The sequence below is a fragment of the Sturnira hondurensis genome, unplaced genomic scaffold (assembly GCF_014824575.4).
Source record: "Sturnira hondurensis isolate 20B ecotype Veracruz unplaced genomic scaffold, ASM1482457v3 Scaffold0009719, whole genome shotgun sequence".
NCBI classification, from domain to species: Eukaryota; Metazoa; Chordata; class Mammalia; order Chiroptera; family Phyllostomidae; genus Sturnira; species Sturnira hondurensis.
In genome coordinates, this window is record NW_028082350.1 from 3513979 (window position 1) to 3541533 (window position 27555).

At 47.8% G+C, this 27555-nt stretch overlaps 1 protein-coding gene across 6 annotated transcripts in view; it reads left to right on the top strand.

Annotated features, from left to right (window-relative positions):
- Positions 1 to 1036: 1036 nt before the first annotated feature.
- Positions 1037 to 27555, top strand: part of FXYD6 (FXYD domain containing ion transport regulator 6) — a 29121-nt gene continuing 2602 nt past the window's right edge. Inside the window, exons 1-9 of one of the 6 annotated variants that reach the window (XM_037057505.1) lie at positions 1037 to 1276; positions 13043 to 13114; positions 22922 to 22976; positions 24363 to 24425; positions 25053 to 25091; positions 25209 to 25283; positions 25907 to 25943; positions 26692 to 26741; positions 27154 to 27204. In XM_037057505.1, the coding sequence (XP_036913400.1) occupies positions 24368 to 24425; positions 25053 to 25091; positions 25209 to 25283; positions 25907 to 25943; positions 26692 to 26741; positions 27154 to 27182 (288 nt within the window). In that variant the 5' untranslated portion in view covers positions 1037 to 1276; positions 13043 to 13114; positions 22922 to 22976; positions 24363 to 24367 and the 3' untranslated portion in view covers positions 27183 to 27204. Of the gene's footprint in view, positions 1277 to 13022; positions 13115 to 22921; positions 22977 to 24362; positions 24426 to 25052; positions 25092 to 25208; positions 25284 to 25906; positions 25944 to 26691; positions 26742 to 27153; positions 27205 to 27555 lie in introns of those variants that run through there. The other 5 variants (XM_037057506.1, XM_037057502.1, XM_037057507.1 and 2 more) reach the window with 5 other exon arrangements.

Below are 27555 nucleotides of genomic sequence, written 5' to 3' on the forward strand. Positions count from 1 at the left end.
AGGGCTGGGACTCTTTCTAGCAGTACCCATCCTCCCAGGGTTTGGGGTCTGTAATGAAGTCCCTGGGGCCCTGCCCAGGCTTGGACACAGCAGCCTCTCTCAGGAGCCACCCCTCACCCTGCTGCCACATCTTGGCTGAGGCTGGGCAGCCTCATGGCAAGCAGCATGGCCTGCTGGCTCCCAGTTAAATGGCCAGCCCTTGCTCTGTTTCTGTGGTTTCTGCCAGTGCCTGGCCTCTTCCCTTCCTACAAGCCTGCTCTTCCCCCTGACAGCTGCTTCACTGAGCACTCACTCTGAGGGCTAGGCTAAGCATCCTAGGAGGTCAGTCACTCTGAGGGCTAGGCTAAGCATCCTAGGAGGTCAGTGGTCTCAGAGCCATTTTCACATGGACTCTAGATTAAGGCACAGCTTGAGTCGTGTAGCACTAGGATTTATATCTTCAAATGCTGTTCTCCGTCTTGAATTTGGACCCCGAGGAGTGGGCTAGGGAGAGGAGAGTACTGTGATGGGGGCAGGAGGATCTTGAAAAGGAGGTTCTGGGCAGCAATCTGTGGTTGGGGTTGAGCACCTCATCCCCAGCACCACACCTGTCTCTAGCTGAAATGACAGCTGCAACTACAACCGGAGCCGACTCACGCAGCCAGGACACAGCCATTCTTCAGGTGCACATGAATGGTGCACATTTGGTGCACCATTCCCCTTAACTGTCAAGGCTCCAGTTAACGTGGGTTGCAGTGTCTGATTCTGCCTTATTTTATATTTTTTTGTTCCGGTCCCCTCAGCTTTCTATTTCAGAGTGACCCTAGCTCTGGCATAGTGTTTGTCCCGCTCTCTTCCCACCTTCACTAGAGTAAAATCAAAAGGCGCCTTCCTGACAAACCCAAGCTGGCTCTGGCCCGCCCCTCGACTGCAGGCTCCTGTTGCTTCTCGGAAGTGGCCGCCCTGGGAAAGCATCCCTTACTGCCCGAGGGCGAGGGGGCGAACCCGGAGCGGGAGCCTGGGCCCGGGCCAGGGCGACGGGGGTCCCGGGGAACGCAACCCGGAAGCCAGCGGCTGGCGACAAGGCTGCTGGGGTCTCCCAAGAAGCCCGCGGGGCCCCGCCCACTGCTCCCACCCCGCAGGGAGACGCGCGTCTCCCCCGCCCACCCTCGGCGGAGAGGAGGCGGGAAAACAGAGAAAGCCTCTCCCGCCGTCCTGCCCCAGGCCCGCCACTCCCAGCTCTTCCGCACTCTTCGCGTCCTCCCGGGATCGTCTCGGAGTGGACCGCGCTGTGCAGGTAAGCTGCTGAGGAGGTGATAAAGTTGGGTTCTTCTTCCAGGAGGGAGAAGCTCGGGTGGGGATGGATCGCAGACTCTGGGGAGCTGCCGGGTTTGTTTGTTTCGTGGGCGTGAGCCGTCTTCACGGACACCTGCCACTTGGGCAGCGGAAATCGGGTTGGGATGTAAAAAAAGGAGGTAGGCGTCGGAAGGGGAGACGGGCCTCGCACCGGAGGTAGGGTGAAGCTGGTGGCTGGAAGAGCGCTTGCTGCTGCCTGGAGCTTGAGGCTCTGGTTTTTAGAAGAAGGGGAAAGGGCTGCACCACCCTACGCCCAGGGGGAATCTTCCCTTTGCTACTTGGAAGCTGTGGACACCGGAGCAGAGCGTAGGAAGGTGGCTGATGTGAGTGTGGACACGAGCAATACAAAATGGAACTTGCTGGTTTGGGGAGTGGCAGGCCTGTGGGGGAGGTAAAGAAAGGTTGGGATTCCAGGACCTGGGGATTCATGAGAACGCCTGCATCAATTTTTTTCTCCTTGTTTATCCAGAACCGATTTTTTCTAGGGGGCCCTGACCCCCTCCCTGCCCCATTCCCTCATTTCCTCCTGCCCAGCCCCTTTCCCGGCAGGGCTGACCCTGGCAGAGCCTCCCACATTGTGTCTCACTGAGCTTCGTGGAGAGTTGGAAGAGCAGCCGGCAGCCTCTGACGCTTGCTTCTGGCTCTTACAAGTGGTGGCTGGTAGAGAACACACCCAAGGGTGGGGCAGGGAGCAGCTGTGCTGGAGAAATGGTCCTGCCCAGACTCCTGCTGCCAACCTCCAGATGTGAGAGACTGAGGCAGCCAAGGCTTCTCCCCACCCATGGGGCCTCTGTCTTCATTTCCTTTGTCTCCTCGGCATGGTGCTCTGAGGCTGGGCTGGATTTCCAGGTTTGGAGATGGATTAGTGGGCAATCGGTTCTGGTGAAAGGACCCCTACTCTGGGGGCCTGGTGCTCTCATATTGTGTATGTGGGTGTGTATATCTGTTTCTGCAACTTAGCCTTTTGCCTGTGACGTGCCTGGTAGTTGCCATGGAAACTCCCTTTTAATTCTCAGCCTCCCTCCTTTTTCTGCCCATTCCTCACTTCCAGATCTCCTCCCCTCCCCCCAACATGGCTGCCTAGATACTGGTTATCCAGCTTCTCTGGGAGGGGCCCCTGCATAGCTAGCTCCCACCCAAACTTACATGGCCTCTTACCCACTTCACTCGTCCCCCCTACACGGCATATCACAAACACACCCAAACACATATATGTACATATACCATACTACACACACACCACTACTCACACGTATATCACATTGCATGCACACCAAATGCACCATACATATAACTCACTACAACACACCACTCACAATGCTACCCATATACCCTGCCATCACATTGTGCGTGCTCACACACACACAAACTGTAACCCATACCATCGCCTCCCCAACACACACACGGTACTTCTATATAGATATCAGCTGGAATACCGACATTTCCTGCCTTATCAGCTCTATACCAAAGCATATAGGGGAAGGCTGAGAAGGCTCAGAAGGAAACATTTCCCCAGGAACCCTGACAGAAAGATAGAAATGCACTTCCAGATCCCCAAGGGGAGCCCCTCTTCTCGGTGCTAGACTCAAGAGGTGGGTCCCAGACCAGAATTTAAATCTCTCCACTGTTTGCTTTATCCATGTCCTGCCCCCGAGTAAAGCCTGAGGCTCCTGGACTCGTCCTAGGAATCTTTGCTTAGAGCCAGCCTACTTACATCCCCCATAAATCAGAGCACACGCTTCCCTGCCCCACAGCCCTGTTGTATTTAGGTGGCTGCCATCTGGATGGCAGGCAGCCTGTGCCAGGCAGCCCCCAGGACTCACTGTCTAACAAATCACTCACCAGCTTCTGCCTGAATGCTCTGGAGGAAATAAATCAGTTATGGCAGCCCCAGCCCCAGGAGGTAGAGAGCCTATAGCTACAGGCTACGTGCCTGGAGCCAAAGACCCAGGCCCCAAAGGGAAGTGCATTTATTCCACAGATACTCCTGGATGCAAACTGGGTTTTGGTGAAAGCCAGAAATGGCTTAGACTGAGCTGAAGCAAACTGAAAGCCCCCAAGATTTTAAACCTCTATTTCCACATCTGTGTATTTCCATGTCTGTCAATATTGCCTTGCTTTGGGGGGGGGGAGGGGTTAGATTCCACGATTTCAAAGGCATTTCTTCTTTTAAAATTTTGTAGATTATATGATCTGAAAGAGATCCCCTTTCTCCCTAGGTGCTGAAATGTAATCATTTCATAAAACAGGGTTGCAGCTGAGCTGAGCAAGAAAGGAGCTGTTCTCTGTTTACTCCAGAGAAAGCCTCCCCTTACATTTGGCAGAACAGGAGGCACCTAAGAAACTGAGACCAAGTTTTCTTCTCTTGGGACATGGGAGCCAGCCCCTCCTAGACACTGGTCTACCTGGTGTTTCCTGCCATGATGAAACCTGGGACTGGGCAGTCTTGAAGGAAGTGTCCTCTGGAGAGGATGAGATTCAGGGCCATCCTTTGGTGGGTCTATGAAATCCTCTGGAGGGAGAGCCTTTGGCCAGCTAGGGAGTGGGACAGGGAGAGTTGGTCAGTTCTCTCTGCACCTGATGAGAAGCAGTATATTTTCAGCTCAGGCGAAAGCTTGGGGCCAATTTGGCAGCATCTTTGCTTTGAAATAGGAGGTAGGAGGGGAGAACCTGACCTGAGAAAGTATGAAGTCAGCTTGGAGTCTGCTAGAAAGATATTCGAGGGAGCACAGGGCCGAGGAAGAGGGCTGGGGCTCTGGGAGTGTGACCACTCCAGCTCAGAATATCTGGGGTGGAGGGGACTGGGGATGAGGAAGGGTCTAGTTGGAATGACAGTGACACCCCCACCTCCAACACACACATACACTGCTGACGGCTAAAGTCAGGCCTCAGAAGAGACCTGAGGCCAAGATCTTAGATGCATTCTTACATTATTTTAACAAATGTTAATTGAGTTCCTCTGATGTGCCAGGCTCTTTGCGCTTCTGGGGGCTCACAGAGCTGTGAAATGATGGTTTCTCATTCACTAGAGCCCTCTTCTTTAGATAGACCAATTGGTTTGTCATGTCTCTTCTTGTTTCCTGCCGCTTACCTGACCCCGCCTCCCACCAGGAAGGCTCTGCAAACTTTTTCCTCAACAGAAAGGCCCTGCACACTCACATGCACACACACAGTTCACACACTTTCCCTTTCAAACACGTACATGATCTAGCAGACGTAACTCACAGATGGGCATGTGCTCACAGGTTCGCACATACCCTCTCACCTCACCCAGCTGCACTCTGTCACCCAGACCATTGTGATGGACTCTTCATTTCCATTTGCTCCATTCCGGTCCATTTCCCACTGATTTGCTAATCAGGTCCAGTTACATCAGGCCTTCTGTGGCTCTCCATTGCCTCTTAGTAAGGACAGGTGCCTGGCACTGGCACTCCAGGCTCTCTGGAACCTGGCTGCAGCTACTCTCTAGGCACCTTCTCTGATGGTCATCCCATGTCTGTATTTCCTCCCTTCTGCCTGTGCTTGGGTCCTGTCTGGAATAAGCTCTGTCACTCCAGCCTGCTGACTTTGGGGTTGACAGCCTTCAGAGACACACACACTTGGGCTCTAATCTGGGTTCTTATGCTTGCTGGTTTTCTTAATACTTCTAAACCTCAATTTTCTTATTTGTCAAATGAGGGCTGAGAAGGGTAAGCTATGTAAAGTGCTTTATGTGGTGCCTAGCACATAGCAAACATTCAGTAGCTATTAGCTGCTATGATAGTAATGATAACAGTGACATTATAATCAGAATGACATCTTGTTGTTATTATATCATCCTTTAAGGCGCCTCTCAACTGCTCATCCTTTCAAATAGCTTTTCGTAATTCTTGGGAAACAGGCATGCTTTCCTATTCCCTGTACCACTGAATGCTCTGTGGCCCAGTGTACTTTCGTTTTAGCTACTTATGTCCACACCGTTACCCCTCCATCCCCACTTAACCTCTTCAGTGGCAAAGTCAGCTTAACCCCTAGACAGTGCCTGGCTTGGTGTCAGACATATGGAGAAAGCCCAATGAGCACATGTGAGCTGGACATAGGCGGGAAAAAGTCCTCACTCACCAGGAGGTGTTGAAAGCCCACTTGTCCTTCAAAGCTGTCCTCTGGCAGTCACCCATACCCAGGCACAAACCATATATTGCCAAGGTGTAGATTCCTTCATTCCTATACCCAGTTCCTTTGGTAGAGTCTAAAACTAAGAATTTGACTCCATCTTAGGTCTGGGATGCTTAAGGGGTGAAGTCAATGGAGGTAGCTGATTTATCATAGTATTTTTGGTGATTGGGGTTTGACCGAGACCTAGAGAGCAGACATGAGGAAGTGGCGGGTGGAGAGGGCACTGAGAAAGTTTTACAACTCCTTCGAAATTTTATACAGATCCTTAGGTTGTTCTGAGTTTAGACAGGATTATGACATAAAGGGATAATGATATTAAAGGCAGTCATCAACATTTATTGAGCAGCTACTATGCTAAGTTCTGGAGATTCAGAGATGCCTAGAATGTGGCTGTGCACCCAGGAAGTTCAGAGCCCGATGGGGGAGACACACACCCTAGTGGTGGCAGTATGTGGAAAGAGGTGTGGGCCTTGGTTCTGTGGGAATAGTGGAAATGAAGGCATCTGTCAGGAAGGAGGGGACAATGTGTTTCCTGAAGTAGAGATAAACAAGGTCAGGTAAATCCTCCATGCACACATACACCTACTCTCACCACCCAGAGGTAGGACAGACCCTAGATATGCAGGTCAGGACTTATCTCCATGTTACAGCAACTGCCACACAAGGCAATGGGAATATATTGCAAAGTATTTGGCAGGCTCAAACACAGAGGTCTGAGCTGTGATTTCAAGGAGGTAGACTGTTGGGCAGAGGTTGTAGAAGAGGCTGGCCAAGTTGCCAGGTTACTGTGGTATAGCTGTGGGTAGGGTAGGTGGGCCTGGCCCGTGGGCCTGGCCCCTAGGCCTCTGGCCTGGCAGTGGCTCCGATTTTCTGTTTCTGCCACTGGGATTGCTTGTCTGGCCTCTCTTGAATGGTCTTTTGTTAGCAGATGTATGGAGGAGGCGATCCCATTGCTGGCCTGACTTGCTCACACCTGCCCGACCTGTGGGCCCTGGCCTGGGGCTTCTGTGGAGTGCTGCCTGCCAGCCAGATTCTCTAGAACTGAACTGAATTCCCCTTGGGGGCAGGACCTGGGCTGCTGTGTCTGTTCCCTGACTCATTCTGGACAACTCGTGTTACTGGCCTGTGCTGGAGTTGGCCACACAGTATTGCTCTTGCTCCTGCCTCTGGGGGCTATTATGAGAAGCCCACAGGATAATGGCTGAGATGTCGGCAGTGATGGTGGGGTGGCAGAAACCAGGCCTGGGTTTGTGACTTGTAAGTTCTGTTGTTTCCTGTCTGCGGAAGGGGACTTATTTTTTATGGTCAGTTATTTTCTTCCTCTGTTTCTCTTCCTGAGAAGTCATTTCATATTAAAGGTAAAGGTGGCACCTGGTTAAAATAAAAGTCTACTACTATGTAACAAAGGAGTTTTGTCCCTCCCACTCCCCCTGGACAGCCAGGCTGGGTAGATTCTGGGCTCCAGAGAAACAGCTGTGAGTCACGGGGACCTGTGGGCCCAGAATGCCCCGCCTCAGGAAGGAAGGGTAGTAGGGCAGGCACAGCAGTGGGATGGGACCCAGTGGGAAGCGGCCACTGTGGGAGGTGTCAGACAGAGAAGATCTGGGCCAGAGGCACCTGCCCTGCTTCCGTGCTGCCTAGCAGCTATTGGGGAAGTGTGGGGAATTCAGTCAAGGGTCCAGCTGCTGTTCGTCCCTTAGCCCACTAGACTGTCACTGCCCTCTGCTCTCTCCTCAGTCTCAGGCTTTGAGTCCTGCTGGCTCATTAGCCTCTCTAGAATTTTGTAAACAGGCCAGTTATTTTAGATGAGGCTATTAAGCAGAATAATTGAGATTCAATTGTTTATTGATGGACATTTAAAATGGAAATCTAGGGAACAGGTTGCTTGCATTTTCTCTGGAGGGTAAAGATTCATCTGTGACCTGTGTTTGGACCCAAAGCACTTGTTTTCAGAGGCAGCTTTAAAAGCGTTTGCTGGCTTTGGCCTGTGTTTCTGAACCACAGAAGCATCAGGAGATGTGAACAGGGCACAGGGCTTCATACAGCTTTCCAGGAAGGTGATGGGATGAGGTTGGGGGATTGTTTTTGTTTTTAACTGAATTTAAAAATGTTAATAGCCCTTTAGAAAACAATGTTAGATTTACAAAAAACTGAACAGATGAGTAAGAGGTCCATTGTACTGCACCCCCCCTCAGTTTCCCCTATTATTAATATCTTACATAAACCTGGTACATTTGTTATGAATATTGACCTAAAAAATAAAAGGGCAAGCTTTTATTCAAGATCCAAAAGAATAACTATTTGGGAAGCACCGATTCAGGTAGAAACCCAGTGTTCCAATTAGGGGGTGAAGGCAAGGGTTTTTTTTATAAGAATGGAGGGGGAGTAACTACATGGAATAGAAGGAAGGACTTCCTTTTTTAAAGGTTTTATTTATTTATTTTTAGACGAAGAGGAAGAGAGGGAGGAGAGGGAGAGAAACATCAGTGTGTGGTTGCCTCTCACACGCCCCCTATGAGGGACCTGGCCCGCAACCCAGGCATGTGCTGTGACTGGGAATCGAACTGGTGACCCTTTGGTTCACAGGCCTGTGCTCAATCCACTGAACCACACCAGCCAGGGCAGAAGGAAGAACTTTCTATAGGTGCAGATAAGGTGGTTATTTGTTAGGCTATACCTGGTGGTGCTAATCCTAAAGAATGAGTTTAATTTTCAGTCTGGTAGTCAGGATGTCTACTTTCCTGTTTGCAAAGCTAACAGGAAAGTTAGCTTTGCAAACAGGAAAGTAGACTTTTTGGCAGACTGGGCCAATGCTACACTGGCCCGGGGGAAGGGTTGCTTTGCCCAGTCTAAACATTCTAAAGATTTGAGGAGGAATCCATGCTGGGCAGCTCATCTGGGGTGGCAGCTCCAACTCCATTTGGAAGTGTCTTTGTTTATATATTATCTTTCACACAAATAATGAACCAATATTGACATATTATTAATAACTATATGAAGTTTATTCTCATTTCCTTAGTTTTTACCTAATATCCCTTTTCTTTTTTTTAAGATTTTACTTATTTACCTTTAGAGGGGAAGGGAAGGAGAGAGGGAGAGAAATACCAATGTATGGTTGCCTCTTGTGCATCCCCTGTTGGGAACTGGCCTGCAACCCATGCATGTGCCCTGACTGGGAATTGAACCTCAGTTGTTTGGTTCGCAGGCCCGCACTCAATCCACTGAGCTCCACCAGCCAGGGCTAATATCCCTTTTCTAGTCCAGCATCCCATCTAGGCTACCACATTATACTTAGTTGTGATGTCCCCTTAAGTTCCTCTTGGCTGGGACAGTTTCTCAGACTGGCTTTAAAAAATATATATATATTTTTAATTTTACCACCATGCAGTTTTGGCTGGTCAGGTATATTGTAAGGTCCTTTAGTTGGAATTTGTCCGATGTGTTCCTCATGATTAGACTGGACTTATGGGTTTAGGGGCAAAGATCTCAAAAGTAAAGTGCAATTTTCATCACATCACATCAAGAAAACTGTTAGTGTGATTCATCACTGTGGTGTTGACAGGCCTGAGTCTTCAGTCCCTTTCAGTGTCCCTTCAGCACAATTCCAGGGCCTCGTGATGGGAGCTGTGCTCTTTCCAGTCCTTGAGACAAGCATATCGGTCTGTTAGCTCACGCTCCTCGGTTAGACCATAAACTCCGTGAGGCCGGGACTGTGCTGCTGGAGCATCCTCAGTGATGAGCCAAGTTCCTGGACAACAGTAGAACCATTAATAAATGTTGTTAATTTGGTTACTGGAAAGATGATGGTGTCGTTTTTTCCAAAATTACACCCTGTTCCAAAATGTCCCTCTTTTTTCCCACCAATTTCTCCACCTAAGTGCAGGCAGATCTCAGCTCTTTGGAAAGCAATCTGATTAAAATAACTTGGGCCAAGACATAAATGACTGTTAGGATTGGAAGTATTTACCTTTTAAAGGAAGCATTTTGTGAAATCTCTCCTTGGGAGAATATTATGAGTGTGGATATCTTTTTTGAGTGGGGGTGGTCTTTATTGCAGTTCTATACCCTGCTCTAATTCTGAGCCATACCAGCAAAAGAGGGATCTGCTTCTTGCTGCCCATTCAGAAAGGCTGCCAGCTGCCAGGCACGTGGTTCTGTTGGCATCCCCTGTAGGCCAAGTTCCAGTGGACAGGGTCGCCTACCGCAGGTCTGGAACATTGTCCGGTTCCTAGCGTAAGTGCACTGACATTCTGCTGGGCAGAGAGCAGAGGGAAGCCCAGCAGCTGCTGTAAGGTGGGCAGAGTCTGAGGAGGCAGACGAATGTGCTTGCTGGTGCTGATGCTCAGCTGGGAGGGATAGGGCAGAATTTTGAGCTGCTGGGGTCCAGCAATGGCTGATGGACAGGCTAAGCCTCCTCCCTCCTCCAGAGGGGCTCCAGGGTCCCAGTCTTACCCTAACATCAGTCATAGCAACACAGCAGAGTTGTGCAAGAAACTGAGAAAGGAAAAAAACATCATAATGCATGCTAAAGTTTAGGAAAGCTATTTAACTTTATTTGGGTTATTCTCACCCTGGTTCCTCTTCCCTGGCCTGGGTGAGAACACTCCGGTCCAAAGCGGCTAGCTGGGTCTTGAGTGAGGTCAGCATTTTCATTTCCCTTAATTCCCACGCATTGCCACACTTGCCAGGGAAGCAGCAAGAAAGAGTGGCAAAGGCATACATAGCATTTGATATCCATAGAATTAGAAGCTGATGTCAGCCATGCCATGGTTAGCTGTGGGACCTTGGGCAAGTGACATAAAACTCTGAGCTTTACCTTTTCTAATCTGTGAAATGGCAGTGACACCCCTCATCACCTGTCCTTGTGGTGTTCCTTTGAGTTCATGCTCATGATATTGTCTGGTAAGTAAAGTGTCTTCCACATATATGGTAGATGTCATCTTCACTGCCATCATCATCCCCTTCAGAGAAGAGGAACAAGGTGGGGTGTGGAACATACAGAACCCAGTTGCTCCCCCTTCCTCTTATGACAGCCACAGGTACACATGAGGATCCAGGGCTGAAGGACAAGTCCCTGTCCTGATAATATCCTGCCCTGACCTCCCCAAAATCTAAGGAGGTGGGAGGGCCAGGGCTGCCCTTGGCATAGCATCCTACTTTTGCAAAAGTCTACTTGGCCCTGCTGGTGCTTCTCTGGGCCCAGCCCTCCTAGAGAGTCACACTGAAGGGACCCCTTGTGGGAATCTCTGGATTCTCCTGCAAGGACTTTGGGTTAGGAGAAAGACTGGGCAGCATGTTGACCAGAGGGGTGGGGTGCCCAGAGCCCTCCAGGGCTGGGTCTTGGGTTTCTGCCCCTGTCCAGCAGGGTGCCTGGACAGCAGAAAATTTTCATCTTTCACTGGACAACTGCCCTGCAGGCAGGAAGGGCGGGAAATGCTGCTCCCAGGAATGGCAGCTGTCTGGTGACTTTCTTTTCTACCCTCTTCCCTAGTGCATTTCCGCCTCTCTGCTCGTTCTTGGGAGCATCACTGACCAGGGCTCCCAGGGGCATGGCGGAGGCAACCAAGACAGCCAAGGGTATAGGCCCAGCTAGGGTCTTGAGGGGAGGTCGATAGCATGGAGGCTGTTTGATGTTTTTGCCAGAGCACATTTTCTCTTCTCTCAGCAGCTCCGCCTCTCCTGGCTTTACCACCTGTGTCCCTCCCTTTCCCCTTTTCTCAGTTCCTGTTGGGGGTGCTGCCTGTCAGCCAGCCTTTGTTCCATCTCGCAGCCTCTTATGCTTGTTTTGGGGTACCTCCCTGTTCAGTTTACCTTCTTCTGGGATTTTTTCCTCTCCTGCTGTCTCCTGCCATCTCTGTTTATCTTGCTTCTGTGTCTTGGGCGGGGCGGGGGGGGGGTGCACCCTCAGTATTGGCCAGGAGCATGTGTCACCAGTCTCTGGCTGACTCAGTAAGATGAGGTTTTCTATGCCACCTGTCTGTGGCCCTGGATGATGCAGGCTGTTTGTCTTGAGGCTGGAGAAGGCCGTGGCGTGGAAGCCTTTTGAGTCTGTCAGGCCCTCTTTGTCTGTCGAGGGCCCAGGTCCTCTCAGCCCACGTCAGGAAAACGGGCCTTCCCGGGGTTAGACAACAACTAAAGGAGGAAGGAAGGGAGTCAGAGGAGGGGACTAGGGCCCTTTTCTTGCTCAGCTCTTTGTTTCTTTTTCCCATTTCCCAGCAGAAGGTAGAAATTGAAGAAGGAAGCTGAGGAAAGAGGGGGTGATGTCATTAACAATATTAACAGTTGATACTCAAAGAGCATTGCTGCTTGCTGGGCACAGTGCTCAGCAGCCCTGACATGCTGTCCCTTTTCACTGCAAATTACAGAAACAGAACTCTACCCTGTTTAGGCAAGGAAGGGATTCTCTGTTCACAGAGACAAGCAGCAGAATGGACAGAGCGGCGCTGGTTTGGGACGATGGGCAAGGAGGACACTCAGCCAGGACTTTGTTCCTGTTCCTTCTCCCAGTCCCCTCCTGTCGGCTCTTCCCTTGTCTGCTGCTGGACGACTTCTCCCCTTCCCCACATTTCACAGCTGGGCTGCTTTCAACCCTTCTCCTTGGTTCCAACTTGACAGCCCCTGGGAAACACTAAGTCACACCCACTCCTTTTAGCTGCAAGGGAGGGGCTGCGATTGGCAGCCTCTAGTAGACCTACAGGATTGGAATGTGGAAGAGCCATCTCCCCCACCAAAGGAGATAGCCCTATTAGAAGGGTTGGTTGTGGGCAGACAAAGGACAATTGTCCATGAACAAAGGCTATTTTATCTAATCCTCACAGCTCCTGAAGTGCATATTATTATTCCTATCTTGCTGTTTCAGAAAGAAAGGCTCTGAGAGGCAGAGTAACTTGCTCAAGTACACAAAGGCACCTAGCGTAGAGGCAGGGTGCAGAGTGGTTCAGAGGAAGGGCTCTGGAGCTACACTGCTTGGGCCCTAATCTAGGCCCTACCACGTTCTGGCTTTGTGACTTTAGACAAATTTCTTAACTTTCCTGGCCTCAGTTTCTCCATCTGTATAATAAGAACGATCATAAGCATAGCCGCGTCCTAGAACTGCTGTGAGGATTAAATGTACTTGACATGAATGCCTATAAATGTTAAGTATTGTTACTGTAGAGCTTTACAGTTTATGAAGAACCTTCCTGTATATGATTTCATTTGACTTTTATAATAACCTTTATAGCAGGAGCACAGACGGGGAATGGGTTAGCTAGTCTCCCATCACACCCACCCCATACTCCCACTAACTAGCCTCCCACTCCCCACCATCAGCTGCACAATTCTGTAATCACTTAAACCAAACAAACAAATTGCCTTTCTAAGTAAACAGCTCTCTATTCAACAAGGGAATATAAATTCTCTCTCCGGCTGAGCTGGCAGTCACTGTGTATTCTACTGTTTTTCTTTTGTGAATGTGTGTGAAGTTAGAGGTGTTGGGGAGCTTGTGTAAGTGTTCGCCCCGAGGCGCCCCTTCATCATGGCCCTCTTCGCAGGGCTGATTTGACTTTCTTAGGTGTCTGAGGCCTGCAGCTTCAGCCTGCTGGACCAGGGTTGGAGCAAGAAACAGAGTGGCAGTGGCTGGGTGGTAAGTCTCCTGGGGACCCTCAGTGCAGGTGGCCCTCCTGAGGGATGAGGGGCCCAGGGCATGGAACTAGGAGCTCACAGCAGGAAGACTACCCTTCCTTTACCAGCAGAGAGGCAGACTGAGCTGGGTTGAAGTTTGGAATTCATCTTTTACTCACCAGGTGACCTCTGTGTGCCTCAGTTTCTTTCTCTGTAAAATGGGTTTGATGGTAACACATACTCCATAGGCTATTTTTAAGGATCAGATGAGCATAAACATTTATTTATTTATTTATTTATTTATTTATTTAAAAATATTTTTTATTTATTTATCTTTAGAGGGGAAGGGAAGGAGAGAAGGAGAGAAATATCAATGTATGGTTGCCTCTAGTGAGTCCCCTGCTGGGAACTGGCCTGCAACCCAGGCATGTGCCCTGACTGTGAATCGAACTGTGATCGTCTGGTTCGCAGGCCCACGCTCAATCCACTGAGCTACACTAGCCAGGGCAGCATAAACATTTAAAGTACTAAAAATACTGCCTGACCTGTGTTATTTGTCATGATGATTACTGTTACCTCAAATATCCAATTCAGACTCCTAGACTGGGCCTCGTAGACTGGGCTTTCCATCTTAGAATTTTTACTTCCTCTCATTTCTTTCCATGGAGTCCATAGAAGGACTCCTATGTTTCAGGCCGACCTCTGCTCTCCATCCACACCCTCAAACTCCCAATCTCCAGCAGCTGGCTTATTCCCACTGCCAAACTCACTGTTATATGCCCTCTAGAAGACTCACCAGTCTTCCCTGCACCTTCCCTTCCACACTCCAGTCAAGGCTGATGCCCCGGAAAGTATGCAGTGTGAGTGGGACTGGGGTTTGTGTCACTGTGAGGAGCTCCAGCCCTGACCTCTTTGGGAAGTTGATGTTCTCCAGCCGTTGGATCCAGAGCCCCCACCTCGTGTGCATGGACCTGGGGTTGCACGCACACTGGCCTGCCTTGCAGCTCGATGAAGAAAGGGAGTTCCGAGCGACCTTCCACGAGGGGCCAAAGAGGAAGAATAATCCACCCTTCATTTTATAAAAATGGATGAAACTTGGTCATGGCTCTGGGTCACTGTGGCTGGGGAACATCAAGGTCAAATTGTTTAAGGGCACAAATTAGGGGGTGTGAAACCACACTGTGGTCTTTAACTATTTCCAGGCCACTGGTCATGTGGAACACGAGGTGAAGGGAGAACACACCCCATCCCTGAAAGCATCCCTGATACAAAGAAGGAGGGAGGAGAGAGGAGTGCTGGGCCCAGCCAGGAAGGACCCCAGGAAGCTGCCTGGGGAGCTCTTCTTGTCACAGAGCTGTCAAGTAGGTATGACTGTCCTTTTGTTCTTCACCTTTTTTCCTCTGGTACATAAAACCCCAAAGCAGCTAAGATGGGAAGCAGGAAAGTGATGAGCAGTTCAGAGAGGAAGGGGCAGCTGTGCGTGAGTGCGAGGACGCCTGGCTGCTGCAGCACAGATGGGGGACAGGAGGACATTGGGGATGAAGGGGTGCCAGTAAGTATCAGGAACATTTTAGCTGTTCCAGCACTCAGGGATTATGATGTCTAAATTCTCGTGAAAGTAAAACACCTTCAAAGCCACAGGTTGAGCATTATCTGCTGGTCTATACGACCATTTCCCCGAGTTCCATCGTTAGCAGGCGTAGGGGGGAGCTGGTGGTGCACTCAGACTGCACTGCTCTCATCAGGTCTGAGGCTGGGGGACCTCACACGGCTGCAGGGGCCAGTCCCTGTCTCCACACAGACCTTGCTCAGCACAATCAGATCAGACTACTGTCCCCCTATTTTCCTCCTAAACAATAAGACTAATATCTTAGAATATAAAAGATGCACCTCTCTGCCAGTAAATCGGGACAATTTTTCCATGATAATTTTGAGTCCTGGACCTTGTCTGTTTTCAGTCTTTAGCCTGGCCTCAGACTGTTCAGATCTGTGCCAAAGTAGCAGTCACCTGCCCCACAATCACGCACAGTGCAGCCGGGGTGATTGGAAAGGACTCTCTGATTATTCCTTTGTTCCCTCTTGAGAATGAGGACCTTTAAAGAGATAATTCCACCACTGGCCCCTGACATCTTCAAGCAAAGGTGGTCTTCTAATGGAGAGCCAGAGGAGCTTGTCAGGTGCTTCCCTTTTGTCCCCTTTCATTGCCCTAGTCACCTTCATTTCTGTAGGTGCCTTGCCGGGCTGCCCAAGTACTCAGGCATGTCTCAGCCTTCCCTGCTGCTCCCCCAACTCTGGCCTGCCCACCACCCAATCCCAGCACACCAGAGCAGCAGACAGGAGTTGGAGGCGTGGGTCCTGAGCCTGGCTCTGCACCTGACTAGCTGGATGGACTGACTATATCGTTTCACTGTTGGGTGGGGCTCAACCTCCTTGAATAGAAAGTAGGAGTTTTCATCTCAGTCTTTCTGACTCTGGCATTCTAAGATTCTAAATCCATCTGGTAAACCTTACATCCTGATTGTATACTGTTTGTACACAATGGAATTTTCACCAGCTTCTTTTGGCAGAGATACATCATAAGCTAAGTCATGTCCCCTGGCATAGGGTAATAGTCTAAGATAACCAGATAGCCTAAACAATGGGGCTCAGGCATTCTGTGACCCCATAAAAAGGGCGAAGAGAGTTACTTCAGGCATGTCCTCTGTGGAGTGAGGGATTTCGTCTTTCTCTGGGAATCCTGCCAGTGTCCAGGCCTTGGTGAGACCCCTAGGTGTGTTTTCAGTGGGCTGACCTGGCAGAGAGGCAAGCAGGTGGATGGCTGCAAGGGCAGGGGAGTGAGACTTTGGGGGTTGAGGGATCTTGGGGGGGGGCTGAAGGTGAGATAATGAAGTTCCACGGTAATTTGGATCCTTTGCATTTTACAGGGTGGTTGTTTCTGAGTTATTTGTCACAATAGAACTGGGTATTCTGATCTACCTCACTGCTGCTTGGAATAAAAAATAATATAGCATGTTGCTATATCATCAGCTAGTGGCTTCTTTTTCCAAGCAGCTTTTACCCAGCAATTATATGAAATTATGTGACTCAGTATGGGAAGATAATTGCCAGAGAAACTCTTCTGATTGCTTTCTCCCGCACATGCAGAGAGCAGCCACACACCAAAGGCAGGACGATCAGGGAGGAAAATTAACGTGGAAGCGCTGCTGCCGCCCGGAATGTCAGCAGTTTACCAGTGTAGAAATGAATGAGAACATGGGAAGGATAAAAAATGGAAGCGGAATTTTTTCTCATAAGATGAGATATATATATACATATATAAAGGAAGCAAAATGTCTCTGGTCCCATTTTCCAGATTGGGAGGGCGGTCTAAACGCTCTAGAGTTTGAGTAGAGTGAGGGGCTCCAGAGCCGCTCTCAGGCATCCCAGGCAGGGGTCCTGGGCCTCAGAATGAGGGCCTCCCCACAACATGCACATCGAGGGAAATGTAATGTTCCTGAACTCTCTCTCCCAGCTCCCCTTCCATCTACTTTGCTTTTCCCTCTCTCTGAAATCCCACCCTCCTGTCTTTCTTCTGAGAGCAAGATTTATCACTTCTTAACCCCGACCCTTGGCCCCCCTCTGGTCCCAGCCAGCCTCAGGAAGCCCCGCTTTCTTTTTTGGGAGAAAGGAATGTGTGGTAACTTGGAACGGCTGTGTGGGAGGGAGCAGAGGACCAGAGAAAGTTTCTTGGTGCAGCTGTGAGAGAAAGGCATTTTATGTCCCTTCAGAGGCTCTGTACTTGGCCACTTGACTCAGGGTCAATGCTAGTGGTACCAATGACATTTTAACAAATGGATGTAGGGGTCAAGGGGCACCTTGAGGAGGCCTGTGCTCTGGTTTGGCTGGTGTAGCCCAGGTCCGAGCAGCTGCTTGAAGGAGTAGGGAGTTGGTTACTTTCCATATCTGTAACAGTATTTCTTTCAACACACCATAACCTGATCAGAAATGTTTTCTTTAGAATACAAAGACAGGTCTTTATTCTTTAGCATAGCATTCAAGATCCTCCATAATCTGACTCCCAACTGTTTTATCAGAATTCTCACCTCCCCCGCCCCAACCCTCCCCACATGGTTTATTCAGCTGGGCCATTCACTGTGTTGGAAGAAATGGCCAATACCGGGCAGACCACTGTCACAGCCCCTCTCGTGTTGTGCAGCCACTACTAATGGGTGAAGGCCCTTTCTCTCGCTGGACTCCATTCAGAATTCTAAGGAAATCACTCTAGGCAGCCACTGTTGAGTGAAATGCCTGGAGGTTCCACTTGAACCAAACTTGAACTGAACGCTTTTGTTATCCCTACTTTCCATTTTCCCTTCTCACTGCCTTTCCTTGTGCTGTTTTCTCTGCCAAAATGCCCTTCCTTTTCTCTCCTCTTACCCTTTTCCTCAAAATCCCATCCTACTTTCAAGGTTCAGCTTGAAGTGTCAATTCCTTCATGGAGCTGTCCCAGGTTCCCTGTTGTGTTCCCTGCTCTTGCTTTCCTTGCCCTGAGGGACTGACTCTCTTTGCATGTCATCTCTCCTGCTTGTGAAGCACTCTTCCTATTTGCTGACATCAGAGCCCTTTGCTTCTAAACCCTGCCTTTCCATGGAAGCTGAGGCTTTATCTTGTTCTGTTGATCCCTTGCAGAATCCGGAATAGTATGGCACTTCTAGGAATTCAGAATGTGTTGTGGGGTTGACTTGAACCTGAGCATCTATGGGGTGATTGGGGTTGCGGGGAGTTGAGGGAAGGGTGCAGCAAGGACTAACAGCCTGGAACCCTTGACATGTATCTTTTCTACTCGCAGGAGGGCCCCTACTCACCTAATAGCCCCTCTCCTGGCCAGAGCTGTCGAGAAGCCACTGTGGGAAGCTTGGTCTATTGTCCTTCCCTCTGTCATCTCAGATCCATCCATTTGTTTTTCCACCTTTTTATGCATTCATTGATTGATTCTTGTATGAGCCCTGATTGGGTACTGAATGCGCACGACCTTGGCATATTGGGATGACACCTGGTTCACTGGCCAGGGCCAAGAGTGAGTCTTTTATAACAATACCGTCATGTGGGTGACAGTCCGTCCCCTTTGTCGTATTCTTTTTATTAGAAGCAAGTCCCAGCACCTGCTCCCATCAAGGAGAGGGGATTACAACCACAAACTTGAATACTAGAAGGATGGAATTATTGGGGTCACCTTACAGTCTGTGCATCACAAGGGTGAAATGAAAACATTTTCAGAAAAATAAAAACTGAGGTTATAACTAATAGATCTTCAGTAAAGAAAATTATAAATGATGTTTTTGGGGAATACTAAGACATCAGAAATAGCTTGTGTAATTTCTGTATCAGTCGAGGAAAAAAGTGAATAAGAAATATATAATTAACCAAAAAAAATAAGGGAACTACAAGAAAAAGGAAAAATAGTTGGTAGAAATTGGGCCAAATACATCATCACAATAAAGTTAAATAGAGTAAATTTGACAGTACAGATTATTGGGTTAAAATTTCTTAAATCTAGCTCTTTGCTTTTTATAAGATACACAAAATGCATAAGAACACAATAAGGCAGAAAATAGTCGAATTTGTGACAGAGAGGGTCACTGTATGATCCTGAGGCACCCAGCCCACAGGACAGTTCAGGAGTTGGTGAAAGCAGGTTTATAGTTACACGGCGACGTTCTTTAGAGTTAATAAAGCTACTGTAATAATCATAACCTGCATGTCTTCTTCCATATGAAGAACTGTAAACCTAATTTTGCCCACTTCTTATAGCAACTTTAAACTTTCTGCTAGAATATTGTAAGAAACAGGGATAAACTTACAATTCTTTCCTCATGGTGTAGTTTTTAAAGCATCTATCTCAATTTTTTGATAGGTCAAAGGAAAGAGAGAAATATATAAAAGTTTAACATAGTTAGTAATTATGATTTAATGGCACATAGGACTTTATTCCCAACAGTGAGGGAATTTACAATCATCTAACACATGGAACATAATTTTTAAAATAACTAAACCATAAAGTCTGCATGAGTTTCAAGGTGTCTGTGTCCTACAGACCATAGTCTGTGACCACCGTGCACTTAATTAGAAATCAATAACCAAAGTAAATTAAAAATCACTGCTCGTTTGGACAGTTTAAAAACACACTTCTTAACAGTGCATGGGTCAAATAAGAGATTATAATGCGAGTTTAAAGTACTAAGAACTAAATGATGATCAAAAATCCACATCTCAAAACTTCCTGTTGGAGTGAAGGTGGCACTTAGAGGGCTCTTGTCTCCAGTGCTCACATCAGCAGAAAGTGAGAGGTGAAAGGCGAATGTGCTGCGTATCCAGCGTAAGAGGATGCATATAAAGAAAGAACAAAAGAATAAACCCAAGAATGTCTTAGGGGGCCATTAAGAAAAATTTAAAGCACATTATAGAGGAATAACAAAACCAAGAGTTGGTTCTTCGGGAGCTTCATAGTTAAACCTCTGATGAGGTTGATTGGAAAAAAAGAGAGTTCCCATACATAAACAACATTAGGAATGTTAGAAAGGACATAACTACAGACTCAACAGAAATTAAAATGATAAGAAGAGAAGAAAATGCTAACAACTTTATGGCTATTTATTTGGAAGCAGAAAAGGATAAATTTCTATAAAAATTATAACTCAATGTATTTAAGAAGCAATAGAAATGTGAAGTGTCATAGCAATTAATTAAGTAATAGGCAATTCAAAATCCACAAAGAAAATAACAAGCCTGGAGGATTTTACAGGTTAATTCTAGTAAACATTCAAAGAACGTAATATCCCAATCTTCTACAAACTCTTCCAGGGAACAGCAAGAAAGGAAATACTCTGTGAGGCTGGTACTAGCATGATGCCAAAACCAGGCAAAATTAATACAATAAGATAAAACTTGCAGTCTAGTCTTACTCATGCCCATGGATGCAAAAACCCTAAAAAATATATTATCAAACCAAATCCATGAGTTTATTAAAAAGTTCATACATTGGTTACACCCCAGAAATGAAGGATGATTTAATATTAGATGATTCATACAATGTGCAGGTAATTTATTTCATTGATAGATTAAAGGGAAAATAAAACAAATATCTTGGAAAACCAGAATTAGAGGGGAACTTTTAAAACATTAGAAGAACGCTATTTAAAATCAGTAATTTCCTTTTTGTGGCTGAATAATATTCCATCTTATATGTGGAAAAATATGTATATATCTGTATCACCCTTTCTTCACTCTTACCACGCACATAAGAACTATGTGGGGTGATGGAAGCGTTAAGTAACTGCATTGTGGTGGTCATTTTACAGTGTGTGCATGTATCAAACCACGTTGTACATGGTAAACTTAGACAGTGTTGTTTGTCATTATATCTCAGTGAAGCTGGGAAAAATACAACATAAACACATGGAGAATAAAATTCAATCAGAAATAAAACCATATGTGTCAGTGTGTGTGTGTGTGTGTGCCCATTATCCGTGCTTCTATTCTACATTTCACTGGAATTCCGAGCAGTGACTAAGATAAGAAACAGAAATAAACAGTGTAAGAACTGGAAAAGAAGAAACAATACTATGTCATTTACAGATGATATGTCTACAGAGAACATCCAAAGGGATATAAAGGTAAATTGTTAGAAATAGTAAGGCAGTTTAACAAGATTGTTGGATTTAAGATCAGTATTTACAAATGTATTGCTTTTCTCTATAGCATCAAAAATTAGAAACACTTGCAGAAGACATAGCATTTAAAATATCTCTAAAAACTGTAAGGGGCCTGGGGATAAATAATAGAAGTTGTAGAAGACCTATATAAAAGCATTTATAAAACTTTACTAAAGGACATTGAAAAGCACTTACTCAAGTGAAAAGATTTATTTATAGATAGGAGATTCAAGGTCAGAAAAATGTCAGTCCCCCCCCCCAAGTTTTTCTATAGATAGATCCATTGTAATTCCAATGAAAATCCCAACGGTTTTAAATGACTTTGGCAAGCAGACTCTGAAATTTGTATATAAGTGCAAATAACCCAAAATGGTGAAGACTTCCCTAGAGGAAGAGGTGGAAGAGGAAGAGAAGAAAGAGGAGAGAAGGAAGAGGTAAGCTACTGTACCACCCCGGAAGATTTCTGTAAAGCCAAAGTAATTGAGATACTGATTATGATGCAGGTATAGCCAATTGACCAAAATTGACCAAAGAGAAACCCAGAACCTCACATCTAAATAGAAAGCTGATAAATGAAACAAGTGGCTTTGTGCTTCGTGAGGAAAGGGGAGAGGGGTTGAAGGCGGTGCTAAGACAACTGGCTGTTGTTGCGGAAAGAGGTAGAAGTTAGATCCCACCTCACACCGTGCGCAGGCATCAGTGCTGGACGGGACAAACACTTAAATGGAAGAGACAAAGCCTTACAGATTTTAGAAGAAAATTCTTTTTCTGAATCAGGGTGACAAAGAATATCTTAAACGAGCCACAAATATCATTGCATTTAATTACATTAGGATTAAATGATACTCATTAGAAGACTTTTTAAAAGGGAAAAGACAAGCCACTAATTGAGATGAGATGTATGTGGTATTTAATGACAAAAATTTAGCACTTAGAATAAGAAATGTATAGTATGTCAACCATGAGCAAAGACCACGAAAGACATTGCTGAAGAAGAAACAGGAATGACAGACAACCAAAAAAACCCCACCCAACTCCATTACTAAAATAATATCAAGTATTAGTAAGTATGTAGAGTAATAGGAACGGTCAACATTCACCTGGTGGGATGTTAAAATGAGGAAGATTGCTTAGGGAAACAATTTGAAATTATTTTGTGAAGCTGACAGCCTGCCCACTGTGCTACCCAACATTTCACCCAGGCCTGTCTCTAGAACGTATTTCTCAAATTGCTGAGAGTGACCCATTTATGGACCTAGGACATCATTCATTTTTGAGGTTAAGTGTTTTGTGACATTGATTCTGGTGTTCATGAATGTACATTTTTACTGGGTTCCAGCATAAAAGTATTTCTTACGAGAGTGGTAGTCAAGATATGAGAAGCGGTGCCCATGGAACTCTTACACCTGTGCCGTGGCCACGTGCCCAGGCGTGTTCACAACTGCATTATTTCTGATAGCACAAAACTGGGGAGGGGAGATGCCCACTGACAGGAGAAGGGACCAAGACACGATAATTTACTGGCATAAAGGAGTATTGCACAACATTGAAAATAAATGGAGTGTGGTTACAGGTTATAATATGGGTGAATGTTAGAAACATAATGTTGAACCAGATAAAACCAGTCACAGAAGACTGGAAAAAGCCCACATGATATCATAATTATAAAGTTCAAACAAGCTCCACTAAATAGTATCTTATTTAGAGATATTTTTAAAAGAATATCAGGATGAATATTCACACAGTGGAAACAGCCGTAAAAAGGAGTGAAGTACTGACATGCTACAGCATGGATGAAATTTGAAAACATTATGCTAAGTGGAAGACATCAGATGTGAAAGGCCATGTGTGCTATGATTTGTTACATGAAATGTGCAGCTCCAGAGAGACAAAGTAGACGTGGTGGTCAGGGCCCTGGTGGGGGGAGGGGCGAGAGTGGGAATCACTAATAATGGTTACAAGGTTTCTTTTGAGGATGATGAAAATATTCTGGAATTGATGGTGCTTGTATAATTTCGTGACTATACTAGAAGCCATTGAATTCAATCCTTTAAATTAATGAGTTTTATGGCATATGATTCCTTAATGTAAAACTTTTTGAAGAGGGCAATGGAGTGACTAAAAATACATATGTTCAGGATATTGTTTACCTCTGGCAGCTGAGCCAGGGACATAGGACTGAGGGAAAGCTGGGTAAGTACAGCAGTATTTGTAGGTTCTACTTGTTAAGTTATTTATGGGTGTTTATCTTATTACTAATCTTTATTGTGTGTTGTGTATATTTTTCGTGCATATAAAATTGGTAAAATTTTAAAGAAATACAATTATTAAGTGAGGTATCATTAAAAGCAAAAGTGCCTTTTGAAAAACTTCTTGAATCTCCTCCGAGTCTGAGGTCCGTTCCTTAGTTGTGACCCTGGATGTAGCTTTCCCGACCTCTGGTGGCTGGGAGGGGAAGGGCAGCTGGGTGCTGCCGGTTTGAGCCAAGGGGAGTAATAAGGCGAGATCCCTCAGAATAAGTAGGGTCCCGGCCACGGCCAGTCTCACCCCAAGGGTGAGAGCCAACGGCCTTGGACTTTCCTGGTTCGGGTTCCCCCTCAACACTTTTCCTTTTTGGCTTTCACCATACTCCTTCTGAGTATGGTGAAAGCCAAAAGAGATCTGAGGTCTTCCCCTGGGAGGGACCAAGTGGCCTTTTTATTCAGATGGCTCATCCTGGGGTGACCGACCCCAGAGACCAGGGGCTCTTGATGAGCTCATGAGCAGAAGTCTCTGGTGTCTTCTAGGCAAAGAGAGGCCAGGGTGCTGATGCTCAGAGAATTGGTCTCCACACTTCCTTTGTTTAGTCAAACCACCTTTCTGGAGGGTTGTGAACTGAAGCATATGGGAGCAGTTGGCTTGAGCACATTAAAGGTGAGAGTGGGGGGTAACTTTGGGAAGGCTGTCAGCATTTCCAGGTTTCCCAGAGCTCAGGAAACTATTGTCCTGCGCCCCACGCAGCTGGCTGGACTAGAGCCAGCATTGGTTTCTCTGCACTGTTTAACCTAATAGGAGGAAGAGCTTCCAACAATGGGTCATGGCTCTGGGGAACCAGGCCAGGAAGTCCCAGACATCTTAATAAACTGGACATGGCCCCAGAAGGGTGGCCTGGAGAGGAGGTCACCGATGAGCTAGTCTCCAAAGCCATTGGCCTTATGGCTTTGGCACTGGAGAGGCAGGTGTGGAGGAGAGGCAGGTGTGGAGGAGTGGCTGAGCTGGTTAGGAACTAGACTCTGTTGCTCACTATCGTGAGTGCCATTTAACCTGTTTAAGCTCAAGTTCTTCGCCGGCAAAGGGGGTTAGTCACACTGCCTACTAATTGTATTGGTTCAATTTTAATGGTTGAATTAATGCAAGCAGAGCACTTTGTAAGAGTCCAATGAATGTCAGCGGCTTCTGCTGTGTTGGTGGAACCTGCCCCATGTGGTGAGTGCTCAGAGGAGAGCAGAGCTGGGAGTTGGACTGGGCCCCTGGTCAGGCTGAGAGTTGGAATGGGGTTTCTCCCACCCAGGACATCATTTTTCCTCCCTCTGTCCCCAGACGCCATGGAGGTGGTGCTGATCTTTCTGTGCAGCCTGCTGGCCCCCACTGTCCTGGCCAGTGGTAAGTGCACTCTAGGACCCGGCTCTGACAGGATGGAGCCACGGCCCTTTCTCTTGGCCCTTTGGGACTCTCGGGTTGGGAATCTCGGATTCCACATGTCTGATCAGCCCCCTGCCCCTGCCTTAGCAGAGAATGTCCTGGAAGGTGGCATCTATTCACAGACCTCCATTTAGCCTGCCTACCTCTCCCCACAGGCTCCAGCAGGGTCTGCTTTTAAGCCTCAAGTATACCAGCCCCCTGTAGACTTTTGGCTACAATTTGGGGGGCCTGACCTGCACATCAGCCTTTAGCCTCTGGCCTTGTGCAGGTCACATGTTTTTCCTTACTCTCAGTTTCCTTATCAGTAATGAGGGGAAAGACCCTGCCTTTGGGGCTGACACGAGTAGGAAGGGACCGTAAATGTATGTGGCTGTGCTGTAAACACAGATTCTCACTGGGGCTCTCAGCTGTCCCCACCCTGGGCTAGCAGGCAGGCCAGCCCCTCGTGCTTCCCCAGGCTCCTCTGTGTGATAGGCCCTGCTTCCCAGGAACCCCTTTGTGGCAGTGAGGCCTGTGGGCAAGTTACGGTGTTTGGGAACCAGGATGTGGAACTGCCCTGCTCTTGACCAGGCTTGTTTCTTTTTGTAGCAGCTGAGCAGGAGAAAGAAACGGACCCTTTTCATTACGGTGAGTGATGACGAAACCCTGGGTGGGGAGGGGGAGCACAGCCCAACCAGGGGAGGGATAGGCAGACTTTCCCTGGCCCTTCCTCTTCTCCCGTCTCTCACCCTGTTCCTCTGGCAGATTATCAGACACTGAGGATCGGGGGATTGGTGTTTGCTGTGGTCCTCTTCTCTGTCGGAATCCTCCTCATCCTGAGTAAGTTTCTTTGTTTACCCTGTAAGAACAATGTCTGCTGCCAAGCAGGCAGAGAACAGTGTAGGAGCGCCTTTCCTGGAGAGGGAAGGAGCCTATCTGTAATCCCTGTTACCTCTAGGACCTAATATAGTGCTGGACACCTAATAAGCGCTCAGTGAAACAGTGAAGCATGCACAAGACAAATGCTCGATGGAACTAAGGACAGATTAGAAGACAGGGCAGAGTGGCCCTCCTGGTGCTGTGTCCAGCATGGTGTGAGTGCGGAGTCACAGGTCACAGGACACAGAGGCTGTCCTTAGTGTGCTCTGAGGGATGTGCCCCTGTGCGTGTTCTCCCCTTTAAGCCCGGTTTGCATGGAGCCTGCTGCCCTTGCACAATCAGGCAGACCGGTGCTGTAGCCATTCTAGCTGGTGTTGAACATGGGCCTCAGAAGAGTTCTTCTGCAACCTAGGATTGCTACCTACAGCTATGCAAGCTATGCGTTGCCCAGGTGTAGGGGGTGCTGTTTACCAGGTCCTACAGCCTGCACCAACTCACAGGGTAGCACTGCTGTGGCCAAGCTAGGAGCATGACCTTGAGCGGAAGCCAGGAGGATGACCTTGAATGGTTTCTTTGACTTTCAGGTCGAAGATGCAAGTGCAGCTTCAGTCAGAAGCCTCGGTAAGGATGCCATGGTTGTGGATATTTGGGGAGAGAGGAAGGGGTAGGAAGGGAGGCTTGCCATGTGTGACCCAAATGAGTGTTTTAGATTCTTGTCTCAGAAACAGGCCGTGTTCGTTGAGGGTAGGGCAGAAGTTTTGAGGATCGCCAGGTGGACTTTGATGGTTAGCGCCTCCTCCTCTCTTCTGATGAGTATGGGGGATGAGAAGTGGGTGAGAAGGTGCTGGGTCCTTGTCTGCAGGCCCTTGAGACATTTGGGGTCAGGAGAGGGGAGGCAGAAGGTATCAGGGCCTCTTTTGAGGTTCCTCCTCTCTTCAGGATCTGTGACACTGTCTCTGCTCATCGTCTTTTCATGAGGCTCTCTGAGCTGTGTAGAAACTTGGGCTCCCTTCCATTCATTGTTCTACTTCAACATCAAAGGCATGGCCCATTAGTCCACTACAGTAACCAAGGCAGCTCTAAACCTCGGAAGTCCAAAGTCTGTGGCAGGACACAACCCAAGCCCCCAGGAGCCCCTGGGTTGCCCTTCCCAGTACATAGGGCTGGGGCTGGGGCTGGGGCTGGCGCTGGAGGGCGCCTACAAGTTGTCCTGGCTCTGCCACGTTCTCCCTCACCCCGGAGCTCCGTGGACGGCCTGGAGCCTTCAGACCACTCGAGGCACCCCTGCCCCAGAAAGGAGGAGGGTGGCGCTCTCTGGGTTTGTCCTGGAAGCCTCTGATGGAAGGTCTGGTGTCTTGTCCTCTTGCAGGGCTCCAGGGGATGAGGAGGCCCAGGTGGAGAACCTCATCACTGCAAATGGTAACTGTCATGGCCCCCTGCCCATGTTCCTGCAGCTCTACTAAACAGATTACTACTCCCGATGACTGCCATGTATGGGGCACCTGCTCAGCGTTAGGCATGGTACAAAGTGTGTCACAGATCTCTGCCCCCCAATCTCATTTAGTGTGCACACAGCCCCATAAGGCAGGTATCACTATCCAGTTTTATAACTGAGGGGCTCAAAAGTTAAGTAATGTGCTAGTTCCTGTGACCAGCAAGTAGCAGGGCAACAATTTGTACACAGGTCTGTCTGACTTGAAATCCCACATGAGTCACCTCTTGCTGTATGGGTCAGGCTCCCCCAGAGTCAGGCACAGGCACAGCTGCTACAGGGGTGGCCCTCGGTGGGTGAGGGTCCATTCGCTATAATCTGTTCTGCTTTACCCTCCAGCAACAGAGCCCCAGAAAGCAGAGAACTGAAGTGCGGCCTTCAGGAGGGAAGGTAAGGTGCTGTCTGCCTGCATCTTCCTCTGCTATCATTATGGTTCTGTTACTAGGGAAGGACTGGGCGGGCTAGCTTTTGCAATGGGCACTGCTTTTGTTATGAGCAGCGCTCTAAGGAGCCTTGTATCTGAAAGGGGTGATGAGACAGATGGACACAGCCCTGTGGTCAAATAATAGGGTGTCACCCTAGCTGCCATGTAGCTGTGACTTGGGAGAGAGTTACAGTTAGTGAAATACTTCTAATATCAGGGTAGCATGAAGATACTGGCTTTTAGAGATGATTCAGCAAGTTCCTTAGGGTCACTTAAAGTTAACAATTTATTATGAAACTTTCTAACCCTACCCAAGG